This window comes from Pongo abelii, chromosome 16, assembly GCF_028885655.2.
Source record: "Pongo abelii isolate AG06213 chromosome 16, NHGRI_mPonAbe1-v2.0_pri, whole genome shotgun sequence".
In the NCBI taxonomy this organism is placed as follows: Eukaryota; Metazoa; Chordata; class Mammalia; order Primates; family Hominidae; genus Pongo; species Pongo abelii.
In genome coordinates, this window is record NC_072001.2 from 93,966,929 (window position 1) to 93,982,809 (window position 15,881).

A 15,881-nucleotide genomic window follows, 5' to 3' on the forward strand; every position below is an offset into this window, starting at 1 on the left:
GAGAAAGAAGGGCAGCAGGCTTGTTGAAGCTGGAAGGCCAGGGAGGTCGCAGACTGTGGAAGATCCTCGTGTGTCCCAGGTACCTTCACGCAACCCTACTAGAGGGGTGGTCTCTGGCTTCCTATAGACAAGCTCTAAGGGACCCATCTATGGGGCACCAGAGCCCAGTGTTCAGCAGCTGCTCAATGAATGTCTGCCAGGCGAGACTGCACCCAAAGCATTTATTAGGTACATAATTGTGGCAGCACTGGCTGGCCATGGAAGGCAAGGCAGAACACAAGGAGCTGGAGCTGGCGGAAGGAAATCATTAAGTCAGCCAGTGGCTGGGATGCAGCAAAGCCAGGCAGAAGGTAAGTGCAGACCCACCCCAATAAATGAGGAAAATGAGAAGGGCTGGCCATGTTAGGATCCAGTTCTAGCGCGACCAGATATGTCACCACCACATCACTTTTAGCTCCTCCCCCCACCCACAGACACCCTGTTTGCCTGTCATATAAAGAAGGTTTTCCCAAAGTGGTTTAGCCAGAACTGGAAGGGCCTCGCCCTGTGAAGGGATAGGAGACTCGCTGTTGCAGCTGCAGCGAGCGGCGGGGAAGCAGCAGCGGCCAGGATGAATCCCAGGTGCTCTGGAGCTGGATGGTGAAGTATGGACATGCTTTATTCGATTTTGCATTGACTTAAAGGTCTAATTATTTTAGGAGTTCTTGCAGACATTCCTGAAAAATGCAGGTAGGCAAAAAGAAGAAAACAAAGATCGCAAATGTGATCCTTTCATTCAGAGAGAACACCAATGGAATTTTGTTGTGCACCCTTCTATGCACGTCTGAACGTTGTGTAGACATTCTGCTTACAACTAGGTGTGGGTGCTGCCGCCGAAGGCTTTATTTGCTGTGCCTGAGGTGGGCCAGAGATTTCAGAGAAGACTCCCAGAGCACCCCAAGGAGACAACAGGAGTGCTTGGAGTCAGGATGACTGGGTGGATTTAGGACTATGTGATTCTCAGGAGCCTCCCTGGATTAGCCCCAAATCAAGGATAAAGAGAGGCCTGGCTGGACTCTTCCTCCCAGAGCCCTGCTGGGAAAATGGAGCCCCTTTACAGCCCCCACTTACCCATCAGGCCCTGCTCCTCCCACTCATCTCCAGACTTCTGTCACATGCCCAAGTCCTGCTAACTGTTGTGTAAAACTGGTAAGGTGGGATCCAGAGGACCTTGGGCCCCTAGGGCCCCAAGTCAGGAGACCTGGGCTCCAGGGCCAGTTGAGAGTGATAAAGAGAACAATACCTGCCCATAGGACTTGTTGCAATGAGATAAAGGCAGAAGTCACCAGCTGTGGTCAAATGGGATTTTTTCCAGAGAGGTCTCATGGAGAGTGGCTTTCAAATTCTTTTTAGCAGCAGAATTGTTGTAAAATACAATCTCATGTGAAACCCTAAAATATGAGACACTCTGGGTGAAGCAGAGAGAGGTGCTCACCTGCCCAATCCTGTCCTCATTCCTCCCTCTCAGGGATGCACCTCTGAGAACCCACTTTAAAGAATTTTGCCTTATGCCAAAGGCAGGATTGAAGAGGCAAGCTGGCTGGGAGAAACTGGGAAGCTCCACTTCCCACCGCCTCTGCCTGGGTGGCAGTCATCTGAGCCTAGGCTAGCCCCTCCCCCTCCAAAGACCCACTGCAGGCTCTCCTGGGGCCAGCCTCCAGGATGGGTGGGGCACCTGAAGCAGCAAGTATTGCTATTTTTCTGGGCTGACCTTTCTTCTAGGCCTGAGGACAAGTGGGAAGGTAGGTGGGGCCAGCCCTGTCCCTGTTTCCCCTCAATGGAGTTCTCTTGCTCACAGCCTAAGGAAGAAGCGTGACTCACTTCCTGCCTCAGTCTGACTGCTGGAGTATTGTTCTGCCAACTGTGGCTGGCGCTACCCAGTGTGGCCCCTACAAGTCTTAGTTCCTTGGCGGAGGGGAAGTCCCCACTTTGGGACAAGGCCAACTGGACTTATCTTCCCGCTCAACTTTGAGGACCCAGCATTGTTCCTCCAGTTTCCAGTTCTCGCAGTGTTTGTAAAGGTGCCCGAATCGTACCTGATCCCATTTATTAAATATTATCTCCATTTTATAGAGGGGTAAATTGAGGAAGTCCCTGAGAAATTAACTTGTCTAAGGTGTCCCAGTAAAAAATAGTGCCCCAGGGATTTGAACCGGTTTGCTGATTGATTTTTCACCAGTTGCCTTAAGAATTATCATGATTTAACCTCTCTGGGCCTCAGTTTCCTCCTCTATAAAATGCAGACAGTGATACATCAAAGGTACTTAAAGGAAAATGTACTGTACCCACCTCATGGGGCATGTGGTGAGGATAAAATGGGTTGACACAGGAAAAGAGCTCTCAATGGTGCCTGGCTCATAGAAAACACTCAGTGGATTTTTTTTTTTTTCCATTACCCGGGAACCTGTGTTAAGGAGGCCACAGGCTGATCCTGTGCAGCCAGGTTATCTCACAGGGAGAGAGAAGAGATGGGCACAGGCTGCTTTGCGACCTTGGAATAACCCAGCCTGGGAAGCTCTTGGCCACATTTTCCTTCTTTTCTTTCTCAGCTCAAGCAGCGTCGGCCTCAGCCAAGTAGCACAAACGTTTTCTAGGGCCCAGGGAGGGAGAGGCTCCGGCTGGTATATTGCAAGTAGCTTGGATTCAGGCTCTGCCAAACACCCCAGTCTCTTGCAGGATCTGAGGTCTGCTGGTGGTGGGACTTTGCGCAGATTATTTAAACGTCGTGCGCCTCAGTTTCCTTATCTGTAAAATGGGATTAATAATCTCAGCCTGAAAGGATTATGTGGATTAAATCATACACATAAGGAGATAATGTAAAGTGACTGTCCTGGTGCCTGGCAAGCGGTTGGTGTTTAAAAAAAAAAAAAGCTAAAAATATTAAAAGGAGGTGGGCTACTTCTGCTCATATATCCACCTGTCTATACAAATGCGGACGAAGTCGTGACTCCTCTAACAGTAGGCCAAGAGGAGGCTGGCCCTGCCGCCGTGCAGTCCTCCCTTGACCTTGGAGTGGAGGACCCCAGGTCCGCCGTCCCTGGGCACTTAACCCGGTCAGACTCAAACTCGTCGCCCAGGAGTGGGGAAGCAGGGGACGGAGAGGGCCAGTCCCCCAAGAGTCCGGCCGAGGCAGGGCTCGGAGTGCCTCCCCCAAGCCTTTCCCTTTGGTTCCGAGTTCGGGTCTCCGCGACCGTCTTCCCGGGGAGCTCGCGGGGCGAAGAGCCGAGCCCGGGGGCGGGGGCACGGCAGTGGGGCCTGAGGGACGCGCCGGGCGGCCGCGAGGACTTTGGGATCGCCTGCCCCACTTCCTACCTGCCCCTACCAGGAGCCGGAGGCAGCGGGCGCCCCAGAAGGCCCCGCAGGGCCGCCGCGCGGGGCCGGACGGCACGGCGCTGGGAACGCGGGCCCGGACTCGGGCCCGGGCGGCATGGGCGGCGGGCGGGCGAGCCGGAGCCGGCGGTGGTGGCGGCGGCGGCGGCCGGGGAAGCGCGGAGGTGGCGCCGCGAGGGGGAGGGGCGCGGCGGCGGAGGAGGAGGAGCCCGGACCGCCGCCGCCGCCGCCGCCGCTGACAGCGGCCCGAGTAAACAAGCCGCGCCGCCGCGGCCCGGCCGCTGCCCCCGCCCGCGCCGGAGCTGGAGCCCAGGCCGAGCCCTGCCCTGGTCGCCGGCCGGGCCGAGGCCGCGCCGCCGCGCCTCCCCGCCTCCGCGCCGTGACGCTGCCGCCGGGCGCGGGGACCGCGCCGAGCCCAGGCCCCCGCCGCCGGGCTCTCCGCTCGGCCGAGGGGCGCCTGAGCCGCCGCGGCGGTCGCCTGGAAAAGTTTCCCCGCCCGGGCTCCCCAGGGTAAGCAGCGAGGGCGCGGGGCCCGGGGCCCGGGGAAGGCAAGCGCGCCTGGGAGCCGGGCCCGAGGGGAGCCGGCCGGGCCCGGCCGCTCTGCCCCAGGAGCGGGCTCCGCGGCCCGGGTGCCCGGGCCGGGGAGGGTCGGGGCACTGGCGCCGGTGCAGCCCCGAGCCGGGTCCCCCGGGGCCCGGCTGCCCGCCGGCTTTCCGGAACTGGCTCCGAGGGTGGAGCTGCCGGGAGCAGACAGGGCGCTCCGCAGCCCACCTGAGCGCGCGGGGCCCGTCTCGGCCCCCCGGCCCTGGCCGGTACTTTTCCGCGTGGGGCCAGGGCAAGCCCTCTGACCTCAGGAAGCGCCTGCGGGGCCCCTGCTGGGGGCGGGATGGGGAGAAAATTCCGCAGGCGCCGGGTGCTCCAGCCTCCCCGCCACCTCGGGGGCTGCCGCCGGCTCGCCCGCTCCGCGGCCGAGGAGGGCCTGCGTTCCGCCCGGGGAGGGGAGGAGCGGCCGGGGGCTAGGCGGGGGCTCCTTTGCCCGGGCCTCGCCCCCGCCCGCACACCTGTGCGGCGAGGACTCAGGTGCGGGATCCGCGGGCGCCGCAGGTAGGTCCCGGGGCTGCCTTCTGCCGCGGCCTGGCCGAGGCCCCTGTGCCCCCGCAGCGTGGCTGGACCGAGGGGCGGCCTGCTTGCCAGACAGGTCTGACGGCAGTCACTTGTCTGGTCAGAACCCGCTTTCCCATCATCCTCTATCCCCTGGCCCCTGGGGTGCAGACCCTCATCCACCGGAGAGTGTTGGGATTCCTATTCTGACTTGGGAAGTGCTAGGGGAACCCAGGTGATATCGCCTGGTGAGGGCGGGTGCTGAGCAGGTGCGGACACAGCATAGGAGAGTAGCCAAGCCTGGCCTGTTCTCAAGCGGGGTAGCCCTCGTTTTACTATTTCCTATATTGGGCTTCTACGGAGCATTTGATTTTTAAAAAGGATTCTGTGGCTTTTTAAAAAGTTTGAAAGCCGCTGGTCCAGCGGTTTTTACCACCAAGGAAACTGAGGCCCAGGGAGAGGAAGTGACTTGTTAAGATCATCCAGCAAATAGTGGGCAGGGACTGGGAGCGATAATTTCACGGGAGCCTCCCAGGGCTGGTAACAGGACCCCGCGTGGTGTCTCTGCTAGAGGGAGAGACTGATTGGGTGTCCGAGTGGCCCTCCCGTGGCCTGCTCTGTGGCTGTGTCAGAGCCAGACCCCCAGTGTCTGGGAAACAGCAGTCGGTCCTGGGGTAAGGCGCAGTTTGAGTGGCCCAGAGTGGCTCTCTGTGTCAGGAGGTTCTGGTGCTGGAGAAAAGGGCTTTGCCCAAAAACACAGCCAGGAAGAGCACCCACAGCTCTCTTTGGCCACAGCCTGGAACAGAGTCCCATGTGAAACAAGATCATGAGAAATACAGCAAGCCTCCAGGTTTGAGACAAACTGGGACTAGAGGGTGAGTCAGAGTCTGGGATGGGGGTGGGGAGAAACCCATTCATTCATTGTTTTCAGTTCTTACTCTTTTCGGGGATCCTCCCTTGTCCCACATGCTGTGGCAGAGCCGTCTGTGGGGGTCTCATTTTCTGGAAGCCATCCCCACCCCTCACCACGGCTGGGGTTGTTGGATAGAGGGAGGTTGGCCCTCTTTCTTTGGGGGGACTGTTCAGTTGCGCCTGAAGCCTGCTTTCTTTCCGAGTGCTGCAAGGTAATTAAATAGTTGGTTAATCACTTTTAACGCCAAGCAGCTGCGGCTCCATGTACAGTGTGCTGGAATCTGGGCTAGACCCAGATGAACCCAGCCTCGATCTGGGGGGGCTCCAGCAGGACTCACAGCACTGTGGTTGGTGGTGGTGGGGGTAGGGGGGTGGTTGCATGACATCTGGACCCAAGAGGCAGCTGTTGTGGCAGCAAGAGAGAGGAGAGAGATGAGGCCCCTTTCCTATATGGCTCTGCCCCCAGGGTCCCACATCCTCTGTTAAATGAGGGACTTGGGGCAGGGGGCGGTCCCTCCATCCCCTAGGGCTGGGGCGCCTAGCTGCCCAGCCATTGATCAGGCCAGCTTTCTGGAACCAACCACCCAAAGCACCATGGGGTTGTGGTTCCCAGGCCTGCCCTGGAGCCCTGTGGAGTCTGCCCACAGGGATGTGCAGGAGTTGTATTGTAGATGTCTCCTGCCATCAGCTGTCAGGTTATTTTGGTCCAAACTGAAAATACTCCAGGAATTGTGTGTGGAGTACCCCCAGCCTGCAGGGTGGGACTGCAGCAGTCAGGGAGGCCGGTTGTGTCTAAGGGCAGCTTCTGGAGAAGCGAGGAGTTCTCTGTGGTGAGCCTGCCTCTCTAGCTCCCCAGGGCCTACGTGAGCTGGGGTGCCTTCCTTTTGGTATCCGGCAAAGAGTGGCCTTGGCTATGGAAGTGGTAAGGGCATCCAGGGCTCTGCTGCTGCTCAGGGAGCTTGGCACTGATATGGGATACCCCCAGCAGCACTGCTGGGACCTCCCCTAGCTTCCCCCCTTCCTCCAGGGCCTTGGCTTCTGGCTAGTCAGGGGCCCTATGTGGGGACAGTTATGTGGCCCCGGGCAGAGAGGTCCCGCTGTCTGTTTGCTGAAGGAGGAAAAACAACACTCGGACTATTGATTCAGCCTCACCTTGGCGCTCCTGGCTGCCTGGGCTCGGATTACGCAAGGCTGGTGGGCGTGGAGCAAGCAAGGGGGCAGCTGGGGGCCTCCAGGCCCAGGCAGGGCAGGGCTTGGCGGCCCCAGCGTTCCCCAGGAAACTGTAAAAAGAGCCTGGGCCCCTGACTTTGCTGATAGCGGCCATCTCAGCCATAGAGGGAGATGAAGCCTCTGTGTTCTCCACCCCCGCACCCCTTCAGGACATGGCCCCTAAAAGCACCATCCCATTTAGGGTCACCCATTTTCTTCCTAGGAGCTGTGGGGCTTTGCAAATAACTCCCTATGGCTGAATCTGCTTTGCTGAACTAGGAAACCCTAGTGAGTTGTATAGATGCCATTCATTTAAAAACCTTGAAAAGCCAACATCTTATTCCTATGTAAAATATACCTAGGCGATTTGGAAAATACAGTGACACAAAGAAGAAAATAACAATTACTTGTAATTCTCACCATCTTGAGAGAACCACTGTTAACATTTTTTAGCGTGTGTCCTTCCAGATTTTGTTTTAGTTTGTATAAATATACATGTATAAATAGTTTTTAAAAAATAAAATGGGATTATGTGTACATACTGCTTTATAATGCATCTTTTTTACCTTGATCATGGTGAATATTTATTCATTTGTTGTTTCTGATTTTGAGTGACTCAGGGCTTGATAGTCTTCATCCTGCTTCTTCTGTTACACCTTTTTTTTTTTTTTTTTGAGAGGGAGTCTCGTTCTGTCGCACAGACTGGAGTGCAGTGGCGCGATCTTGGCTCACTGCAACCTCCACCTCCTGGGCTCAAGCAATTCTCGTGCCTCAGCCTCCCAAGTCACTGGCACTACAAGCACCCGCCACCACAACTGGCTAACGTTTGTATTTTTAGTAGAGACGAGGTTGCACCACATTGGCCAGGCTGGCCTCGAACTCCTGACCTCAGGTGATCCACCCACCTCAGCCTCCCAAAGTGCTGGATGACAGAAGTGAGCCACCATGCCCGGCCCTTCTGTTACACTTCTTATATGCCCGGCCCTTCTGTTACACTTCTTATATTCTTGCACGGAGAAAGGACTGTGGGGGGGGATTGTGAGGGCATCCATCTGTCCACCTATCTGGCTGGCCTCAGGAGCTAGATTTCTTGAGGGGAGGACTAATTTTTTTACCCTTCTCCCCCAGATCTCATTTCAGGCCCCAATTGAAACTTGGGGTGGGCAGGGCAGCTTTAGTGCATGGCAGGGGAGGAACTGACCCTCTCCCCCCTTTTCCCCTCTTGTTCCTCTCAGAGTCGGCACTCCTCACCCTCCCGAGCCCTGCCCGTCTCGGCCCCATGCCCCCACCAATCAGCCCCGGGCCACAGGCAGTGAGCAGGCACCTGGGAGCCGAGGCCCTGTGACCAGGCCACGGAGACGGGCGCTCCAGGGTCCCAGCCACCTGTCCCCCCCATGGAGCTGAGGCCCTGGTTGCTATGGGTGGTAGCAGCAACAGGAACCTTGGTCCTGCTAGCAGCTGATGCTCAGGGCCAGAAGGTCTTCACCAACACGTGGGCTGTGCGCATCCCTGGAGGCCCAGCGGTGGCCGACAGCGTGGCACGGAAGCATGGGTTCCTCAACCTGGGCCAGGTAGGTGTTCCCCCACAGGACACTGCGAGGGGGTGGGACCAGAGAAGACAGGGATTCTGGGAGCAGGAACTGTTGGCCTTGTTTGCTCAGGGGCATCTGGGTAGCCGGCATGTTCTGGGTGGCCATGAGCAAAGCACAGGTGGTTCAGGCAAGCAGCATATCCCAGTGAGAGTGAGTCCTCATGATCCCTGCATGTTGCTGGGTCCCGGACAGGGAGCAGATGCCCCACACCCCCGACCGTGGCGAGCCTCCCATGAAGCCGTTGTCCACCCCCGTCCCCCGCCTCCCCGGGGACTGACAGATGGAAAGCCCAGCTCAGTCTCCCTGCTCTATTGCAGATCTTCGGGGACTATTACCACTTCTGGCATCGAGGAGTGACGAAGCGGTCCCTGTCGCCTCACCGCCCGCGGCACAGCCGGCTGCAGAGGGAGCCTCAAGTGAGTGTGGCCCCAGCCCCCTCCTACTGCCACCCTCCCCCTCCTGCTGCCACCCTCCCCCTCCTGCTCTCAGGAGCCCCTCTTGCCTCCTGCTCCACCCACACTATCTCTCCCTCACTCCCCCGTAGGTGCAGTGGCTGGAACAGCAGGTGGCAAAGCGACGGACTAAACGGGACGTGTACCAGGAGCCCACAGACCCCAAGTTTCCTCAGCAGTGGTACCTGGTACGCGGCCTTCTTGGCTGCTGGGACCTCCTCCCCAGATGCACCATCCACCCACTATGAGCTCTTGGATGGAGGAGGCTGACTTCGAGGCCTCCTCTGATTCTTTTCCTTTCCTCCTGCTGGGCAGTGTCTCCCTGGCCCATGCAAGCCTGGGGGTGGCCCTCCCAGAGTCCTCTACGTTCCCATGGAGTCCAGCCAGCCAGTGGCGGCCTTTCAGGAGCGCAGGGATGGTACAGGAGGAGGTTTTAGGGGGGCAAGGGGATTCTTCAAGATGCTCCTAGCCTCACAAAACCAATCATGTCTCATAAGAGATGGGGTGGGTGTCTCCACAGTCTGGTGTCACTCAGCGGGACCTGAATGTGAAGGAGGCCTGGGCGCAGGGCTACACAGGGCACGGCATTGTGGTCTCCATTCTGGACGATGGCATCGAGAAGAACCACCCGGACTTGGCAGGCAATTATGTGAGGAAGCAGGGGAGGGAGGCCATGATCCCTGGTGAGGTGTGTCTAGGGGCTGTCTTGTTCTATCAGTGAGGTCAGCCTTCTCCTGATGGTGGCCAAATCCTTCTTAGGATCCTGGGGCCAGTTTTGATGTCAATGACCAGGACCCTGACCCACAGCCTCGGTACACACAGATGAATGACAACAGGTAAGAAGTGGCAGGCCCCGGCCTCTGCCTCCCTTCTCCTTTCTTCCACTAAGGAACAGGGCTGAGCCTGGGTGAGATGTGCCCTGCCTAAAAGGCTGAGGCTTTTTCCACAGTCCTGGCCCACCTGGGGCTCTGAGGGAGGGCTTGGTCAGAGTGGAGATGGCCACAGGCCCAGTGGAGTGTGGGAGACAAGGGCTGGGCACTCAGGGGTTGATGGGTGTCGGATGTGCGGATCCCTCGTGCTCCTCAGGCCACATCTGCCGGGCCCTGTCCACCCCATTTGTCCTACTCATGCTACGTGCTTGGCCCTGGCAGGCATGGCACACGGTGTGCGGGGGAAGTGGCTGCGGTGGCCAACAACGGTGTCTGTGGTGTAGGTGTGGCCTACAACGCCCGCATTGGAGGTGAGTGTGGGCCTGGGCCACCCTGTCTTCAGGAGGGCCCTTCAGTGGGATTTTTCCCTGCCTGCTTCCTATCTGGCCAATACCTGCCACTTTCCCACTGTGGATCCTTTGATCACGTGGCTGTTCCATGGAGGGTTCTCAAAGGGTCAAAGACTGAAAGAGCTGGACCCCTGTGGAGTGAGGGTTTCCTAGCAGGAGTCTCCTGAAATCCTCACGACCCATGACCCATTGTGAGTCCTCACGTGGCAGATCCTTGATCACCAGGCTCTTTTGGGAACCAGAGACTCTTTCTAGTCCAGAATGTGTGGTTGGGGGCAGGAGGTATTCTCTTTTTCCTTCTCTGGGCCTTGTCTTTGAAAGGCAGAGGCAAACAGGTAGTTGGGGGTTCAGGGTTTCCCAGCATTAGCCTCCACCCTCCCCTGCTCATCCCCTGGGGTGCAGGGCTGGGTGTACTCCTTGGGGTGGGGGCCCTGACAGCTGGACCCATGCAGCATCCCTCTTCGTGCCCCCCCTTCATGGCCAGGGGTGCGCATGCTGGATGGCGAGGTGACAGATGCAGTGGAGGCACGCTCGCTGGGCCTGAACCCCAACCACATCCACATCTACAGTGCCAGCTGGGGCCCCGAGGATGACGGCAAGACAGTGGATGGTCCAGCCCGCCTCGCCGAGGAGGCCTTCTTCCGTGGGGTTAGCCAGGTGAGGTGGGGATCTGTCCAGCCCCTGGGGGCAGGCTGGGTGCTGTCTTCCGTAGCTATCTTGTGTTTTTTGGTTTGTTTTATTTATTCTCATGTTTAACTTTACACAAAGCATGTTTATTGAAACATTAAGAGACAGAAGAAGAGTGAAGTGCATATACCACTTGCATTTGGCTAATTAAAAAACAATTTTTTTTTTAGAAATGAGGTCTTGCTATGTTACCCAGGCTGGTCTCAAACTCCTGGCCTCAAGCGATCCTCCTGCCTTGGCCTCTTGGTCTGATTTTTTGTGTGCCTAGATAGACATATTTGGATACATACTTGATCCACCAGGGATCTCACAGGGGACAGGAGGTTCCCAGAGAATGAGGCTCCAGCCTTCCCAGTTCTCCAGCAGTGTCCTCCTGCCAGCCCTCTCTCAAGTCCCAATCTTGAATGACCCCAGCCCACTCTGTCCACAGGGCCGAGGGGGGCTGGGCTCCATCTTTGTCTGGGCCTCGGGGAACGGGGGCCGGGAACATGACAGCTGCAACTGCGACGGCTACACCAACAGTATCTACACGCTGTCCATCAGCAGCGCCACGCAGTTTGGCAACGTGCCGTGGTACAGCGAGGCCTGCTCGTCCACACTGGCCACGACCTACAGCAGTGGCAACCAGAATGAGAAGCAGATCGTGAGTCTTACCTGGGGGTGGGGGCTGGGGAGATGGGGCTGCTGGCTGGCTCTGTCCAGCACCCTCTTTTGGAGGCTGGCTGCCTCCACCCCTCTGTGGCTGGGTGATAGTGGCTCAGGCATCATGGAACATGAACTCTGGGGCTCTCTAGGTTCTTGGAGGCCATGGAGCCATCTCTGAAGCCTTTGAAAAGCCTAGACTCTCCGTAAAAACATACATTGTTCTTATTCATCTCCAACCTCTAGTTGAACCCCCCTTATTCCTTTGGAAAATGAGGCCCAGGAGGGGCTCATCATTAGCCTGTCCACAGCAAGTTAGCAAGGCAGCAGCTGGGACCCAGGGTTCTTGGCCCTGGCTCCCCATACCATCTGTGGTGCCCAGGGCCTGTATGCAGAGGGAGGGTAGGCAGGTGGCTCCTCTAGCCCCCTCCACCCATCACAGGCCCCAATATGATTCTCTTCCCGGCAGGTGACGACTGACTTGCGGCAGAAGTGCACGGAGTCTCACACGGGCACCTCAGCCTCTGCCCCCTTAGCAGCCGGCATCATTGCTCTCACCCTGGAGGCCAAGTAAGGGGGTGGAAGCCAGGGGCAACCCTGTCCCTACCAGCACTCTCTGTAGGGCAGCCCTTAGGGCAGCTGGAGAGCTGCTCCCAAAAAAGACTGATCCCCAGCCTCTCCCTTCCTTCTTTGCAGTAAGAACCTCACATGGCGGGACATGCAACACCTGGTGGTACAGACCTCGAAGCCAGCCCACCTCAACGCCAACGACTGGGCCACCAATGGTGTGGGCCGGAAAGGTGAGGGCAGGCTGGCCTGGCAGGCTGGATGTGGGGTCAGCTGTGAGGCACAGAGTGCCTTCCACCTAACTCCACCTTCCCTGTCCCCACAGTGAGCCACTCATATGGCTACGGGCTTTTGGACGCAGGCGCCATGGTGGCCCTGGCCCAGAATTGGACCACAGTGGCCCCCCAGCGGAAGTGCATCATCGACATCCTCACCGAGCCCAAGTGAGGGCTGGACCCAGGCTGGGAGGGGGCCAGTGGAACCTGAGAGTCGCAGGGGGTGCCCGCTGGTCCCTTTGGGCCAGGCTGACCATCATGGTGCTTTCCTGCACAGAGACATCGGGAAACGGCTCGAGGTGCGGAAGACCGTGACTGCGTGCCTGGGCGAGCCCAACCACATCACTCGGCTGGAGCACGCTCAGGCGCGGCTCACCCTGTCCTATAATCGCCGTGGCGACCTGGCCATCCACCTGGTCAGCCCCCTGGGCACCCGCTCCACCCTGCTGGCAGCCAGGTGCTTGCTCTGTCCCTGCCCGCCCTGCCCAGCGCCTCCTCCTCTCACAGCCCGCGTGCTTGCCTTTGCTTGCTCACACGCCCCAGGAGGCACTGAGTGCTACTCAGTGGGGCACTCTTGGCATTTTGGGAGGGACAGTTTTGTCCTGTGGGACTGTCCCATGTTGCAGGAATCCCTGGCTTGCACCCATTTAATGTCAGTAGTGTGCCCCACCTTGTGCGGTGCCTGTGTACCTTTCTAGAATCCCCCGGTTGAGCACCTCTGGCTCACTGAGAAACAGCCAAGCCAGCAGGCACTTCTGGTCCCATGGGGTTGGTCTGCGTGGGGGAAGGGTGTGTGGCCCGTGTGCTGTGGGTTAGATGTCCCTGGCTTGGGGTCCCCCAGAGGCCTCAGGGCTGTGTGCACTCCCCTCCCCAGGCCACATGACTACTCCGCAGATGGGTTTAATGACTGGGCCTTCATGACAACTCATTCCTGGGATGAGGATCCCTCTGGCGAGTGGGTCCTAGAGATTGAAAACACCAGCGAAGCCAACAACTATGGTACTGGGGGCACTTGAGGGGTAGGGGTATGAGGTGGAGGGCTGGCAGGATCTAGGGCACTGGGTGTGGTGTCAGCACTGTCCAGCTCTTGCCTCCTCCCCGCTCTGGAACAGGGACGCTGACCAAGTTCACCCTCGTACTCTATGGCACCGCCCCTGAGGGGCTGCCCGTACCTCCAGAAAGCAGTGGCTGCAAGACCCTCACGTCCAGTCAGGCCTGTGTGGGTCAGTAGTGGGTGCTGTTGGGCTTTGGGGGCCTGAGTCTGGGGGTAAGGCGGGTGCCTGTCCTGAAGCCCAGCTCTAAGAGAAAAACGTCTCAAGAGACCTAGGGCCCCTGGGGCTCTTGAGATGACCACAGTCCTGGGGCTGGAAGATCCTGGGGATGTGGTGACTTGGCTTGGGGCTGCTATGGTCCTGGGGCTACAGTCTGTTTAGCTGACACACACTTGCCCTTTCTCCCACGCCGGCAGTGTGCGAGGAAGGCTTCTCCCTGCACCAGAAGAGCTGTGTCCAGCACTGCCCTCCAGGCTTCGCCCCCCAAGTCCTCGATACGCACTATAGCACCGAGAATGATGTGGAGACCATCCGGGCCAGCGTCTGCGCCCCTTGCCACGCCTCATGTGCCACATGCCAGGGGCCGGCCCCGACAGACTGCCTCAGCTGCCCCAGCCACGCCTCCTTGGACCCTGTGGAGCAGACTTGCTCCCGGCAAAGCCAGAGCAGCCGAGAGTCCCCGCCACAGCAGCAGCCACCCCGGCTGCCCCCGGAGGTGGAGGCGGGGCCGCGGCTGCGGGCAGGGCTGCTGCCCTCACACCTGCCTGAGGTGGTGGCCGGCCTCAGCTGCGCCTTCATCGTGCTGGTCTTCGTCACTGTCTTCCTAGTCCTGCAGCTGCGCTCTGGCTTTAGCTTCCGGGGGGTGAAGGTGTACACCATGGACCGTGGCCTCATCTCCTACAAGGGGCTGCCCCCTGAAGCCTGGCAGGAGGAGTGCCCGTCCGACTCAGAAGAGGACGAGGGCCGGGGCGAGAGGACCGCGTTTATCAAAGACCAGAGCGCCCTCTGATGAGCCCACTGCCCACCCCCTCAAGCCAATCCCCTCCTTGGGCACTTTTTAATTCACCAAAGTATTTTTTTATCTTGGGACTGGGTTTGGACCCCAGCTGGGAGGCAAGAGGGGTGGAGACTGCTTCCCATCCTACCCTCGGGCCCACCTGGCCACCTGAGGTGGGCCCAGGACCAGCTGGGGCGTGGGGAGGGCCGTACCCCACCCTCAGCACCCCCTCCATGTGGAGAAAGGAGTGAAACCTTTAGGGCAGCTTGCCCCGGCCCCGGCCCCGGCCCCGGCCCCGGCCCCGGCCCCAGCCAGAGTTCCTGCGGAGTGAAGAGGGGCAGCCCTTGCTTGTTGGGATTCCTGACCCAGGCCGCAGCTCTTGCCCTTCCCTGTCCCTCTAAAGCAATAATGGTCCCATCCAGGCAGTCGGGGGCTGGCCTAGGAGGTATCTGAGGGAGGAGGCCACCTCTCCAAGGGCTTCTGCACCCTCCACCCTGTCCCCCAGCTCTGGTGAGTCTTGGCGGCAGCAGCCATCATAGGAAGGGACCAAGGCAAGGCAGGTGCCTCCAGGTGTGCAAGTGGCATGTGGCCTGTGGCCTGTGTCCCATGTCCCATGACCCACCCCTGTGCTCCGTGCCTCCACCACCACTGGCCACCAGGCTGGCACAGCCAAGGCTGAAACTCTGGCTGAACCCTGTGCTGGTGTCCTGACCACCCTCCCCTCTCTTGCACCCGCCTCTCCCGTCAGGGCCCAAGTCCCTGTTTTCTGAGCCCGGGCTGCCTGGGCTGTTGGCACTCACAGACCTGGAGCCCCTGGGTGGGTGGTGGGGAGGGGCGGTGGCCCAGCCGGCCTCTCTGGCCTCCCACCCGATGCTGCTTTCCCCTGTGGGGATCTCAGGGGCTGTTTGAGGATATATTTTCACTTTGTGATTATTTCACTTTAGATGCTGATGATTTGTTTTTGTATTTTTAATGGGGGTAGCAGCTGGACTACCCACCTTCTCACACCCACCGTCCGCCCTGCTCCTCCCTGGCTGCCCTGGCCCTGAGGTGTGGGGGCTGCAGCATGTTGCTGAGGAGTGAGGAATAGTTGAGCCCCAAGTCCTGAAGAGGCGGGCCAGCCAGGTGGGCTCAAGGAAAGGGGGTCCCAGTGGGAGGGGCAGGCTGACATCTGTGTTTCAAGTGGGGCTCGCCATGCCGGGGGCTCATAGGTCACTGGCTCTCCAAGTGCCAGGGGTGGGCAGGTGGTGGCACTGAGCCCCCTCCAACACTGTGCCCTGGTGGAGAAAGCACTGACCTGTCATGCCCCCCCTCAAACCTCCTCTTCTGACGTGCCTTTTGCACCCCTCCCATTAGGACAATCAGTCCCCTCCCATCTGGGAGCCCCCTTTTCTTTCTCTCCCCTAGCCATTCCTGGTACCCAGCCATCTGCCCAGGGGTGCCCCCTCCTCTCCCATCCCCCTACCCTGGTGGCCAGCCCGGCTGGTTTTGTAAGATACTGGGTTGGTGCACAGTGATTTTTTTCTTGTAATTTAAACAGGCCCAGAATTGTTGGTTCTATTTAATGGACACGAGATAATGTTAGAGGTTTTAAAGTGATTAAACGTGCAGACTATGCAAACCAGGCCCAGTCTCCAGTGTGGTGCCATTGCTCCTGCATCGCAGCTGAGGATAGGGGGCCAGTTAGGCCTACACAGTGGCCTGCCTGCCTGGATGTGGGCCCATCAGAAGGCCAAAGTCCTCCAAG

At 58.9% G+C, this 15,881-nt stretch overlaps 1 protein-coding gene across 7 annotated transcripts; it reads left to right on the forward strand.

The window, feature by feature from the left end:
• The first annotated feature begins 2,992 nt into the window (after positions 1 to 2,992).
• Positions 2,993 to 15,759, forward strand: FURIN (furin, paired basic amino acid cleaving enzyme). 7 transcript variants are annotated; one of them, XM_054531882.2, is made up of 16 exons: positions 2,993 to 3,092; positions 7,827 to 8,162; positions 8,501 to 8,599; positions 8,728 to 8,823; positions 9,156 to 9,284; positions 9,395 to 9,471; positions 9,787 to 9,875; positions 10,399 to 10,571; positions 11,032 to 11,244; positions 11,713 to 11,813; positions 11,940 to 12,043; positions 12,136 to 12,253; positions 12,363 to 12,542; positions 12,960 to 13,084; positions 13,198 to 13,308; positions 13,554 to 15,759. In XM_054531882.2, exons 2-16 carry the CDS (start codon positions 7,986 to 7,988, stop codon positions 14,144 to 14,146), a joined length of 2,385 nt encoding a protein of 794 aa, XP_054387857.1. In that variant the 5' UTR covers positions 2,993 to 3,092; positions 7,827 to 7,985; the 3' UTR covers positions 14,147 to 15,759. The 7 variants fall into 7 exon arrangements, with proteins under 7 accessions (XP_054387857.1, XP_024088259.1, XP_063572380.1 ...); XM_024232491.3 differs by lacking the exon at positions 2,993 to 3,092 and adding an exon at positions 3,721 to 3,879; XM_063716310.1 differs by lacking the exon at positions 2,993 to 3,092 and adding an exon at positions 4,295 to 4,473.
• Positions 15,760 to 15,881: the final 122 nt, after the last annotated feature.

Excerpts from the sequence above, each read along its gene's own strand:
- FURIN (XM_054531882.2), top strand. The coding sequence starts at position 7,986 with ATGGAGCTGAGGCCCTGGTTGCTATGGGTGGTAGCAGCAACAGGAACC. Across the intron at positions 11,245-11,712 it reads ACCAGAATGAGAAGCAGATC|GTGACGACTGACTTGCGGCA; the intron begins GTGAGTCTTACC and ends TCTTCCCGGCAG. Across the intron at positions 13,085-13,197 it reads CAGCGAAGCCAACAACTATG|GGACGCTGACCAAGTTCACC; the intron begins GTACTGGGGGCA and ends GCTCTGGAACAG.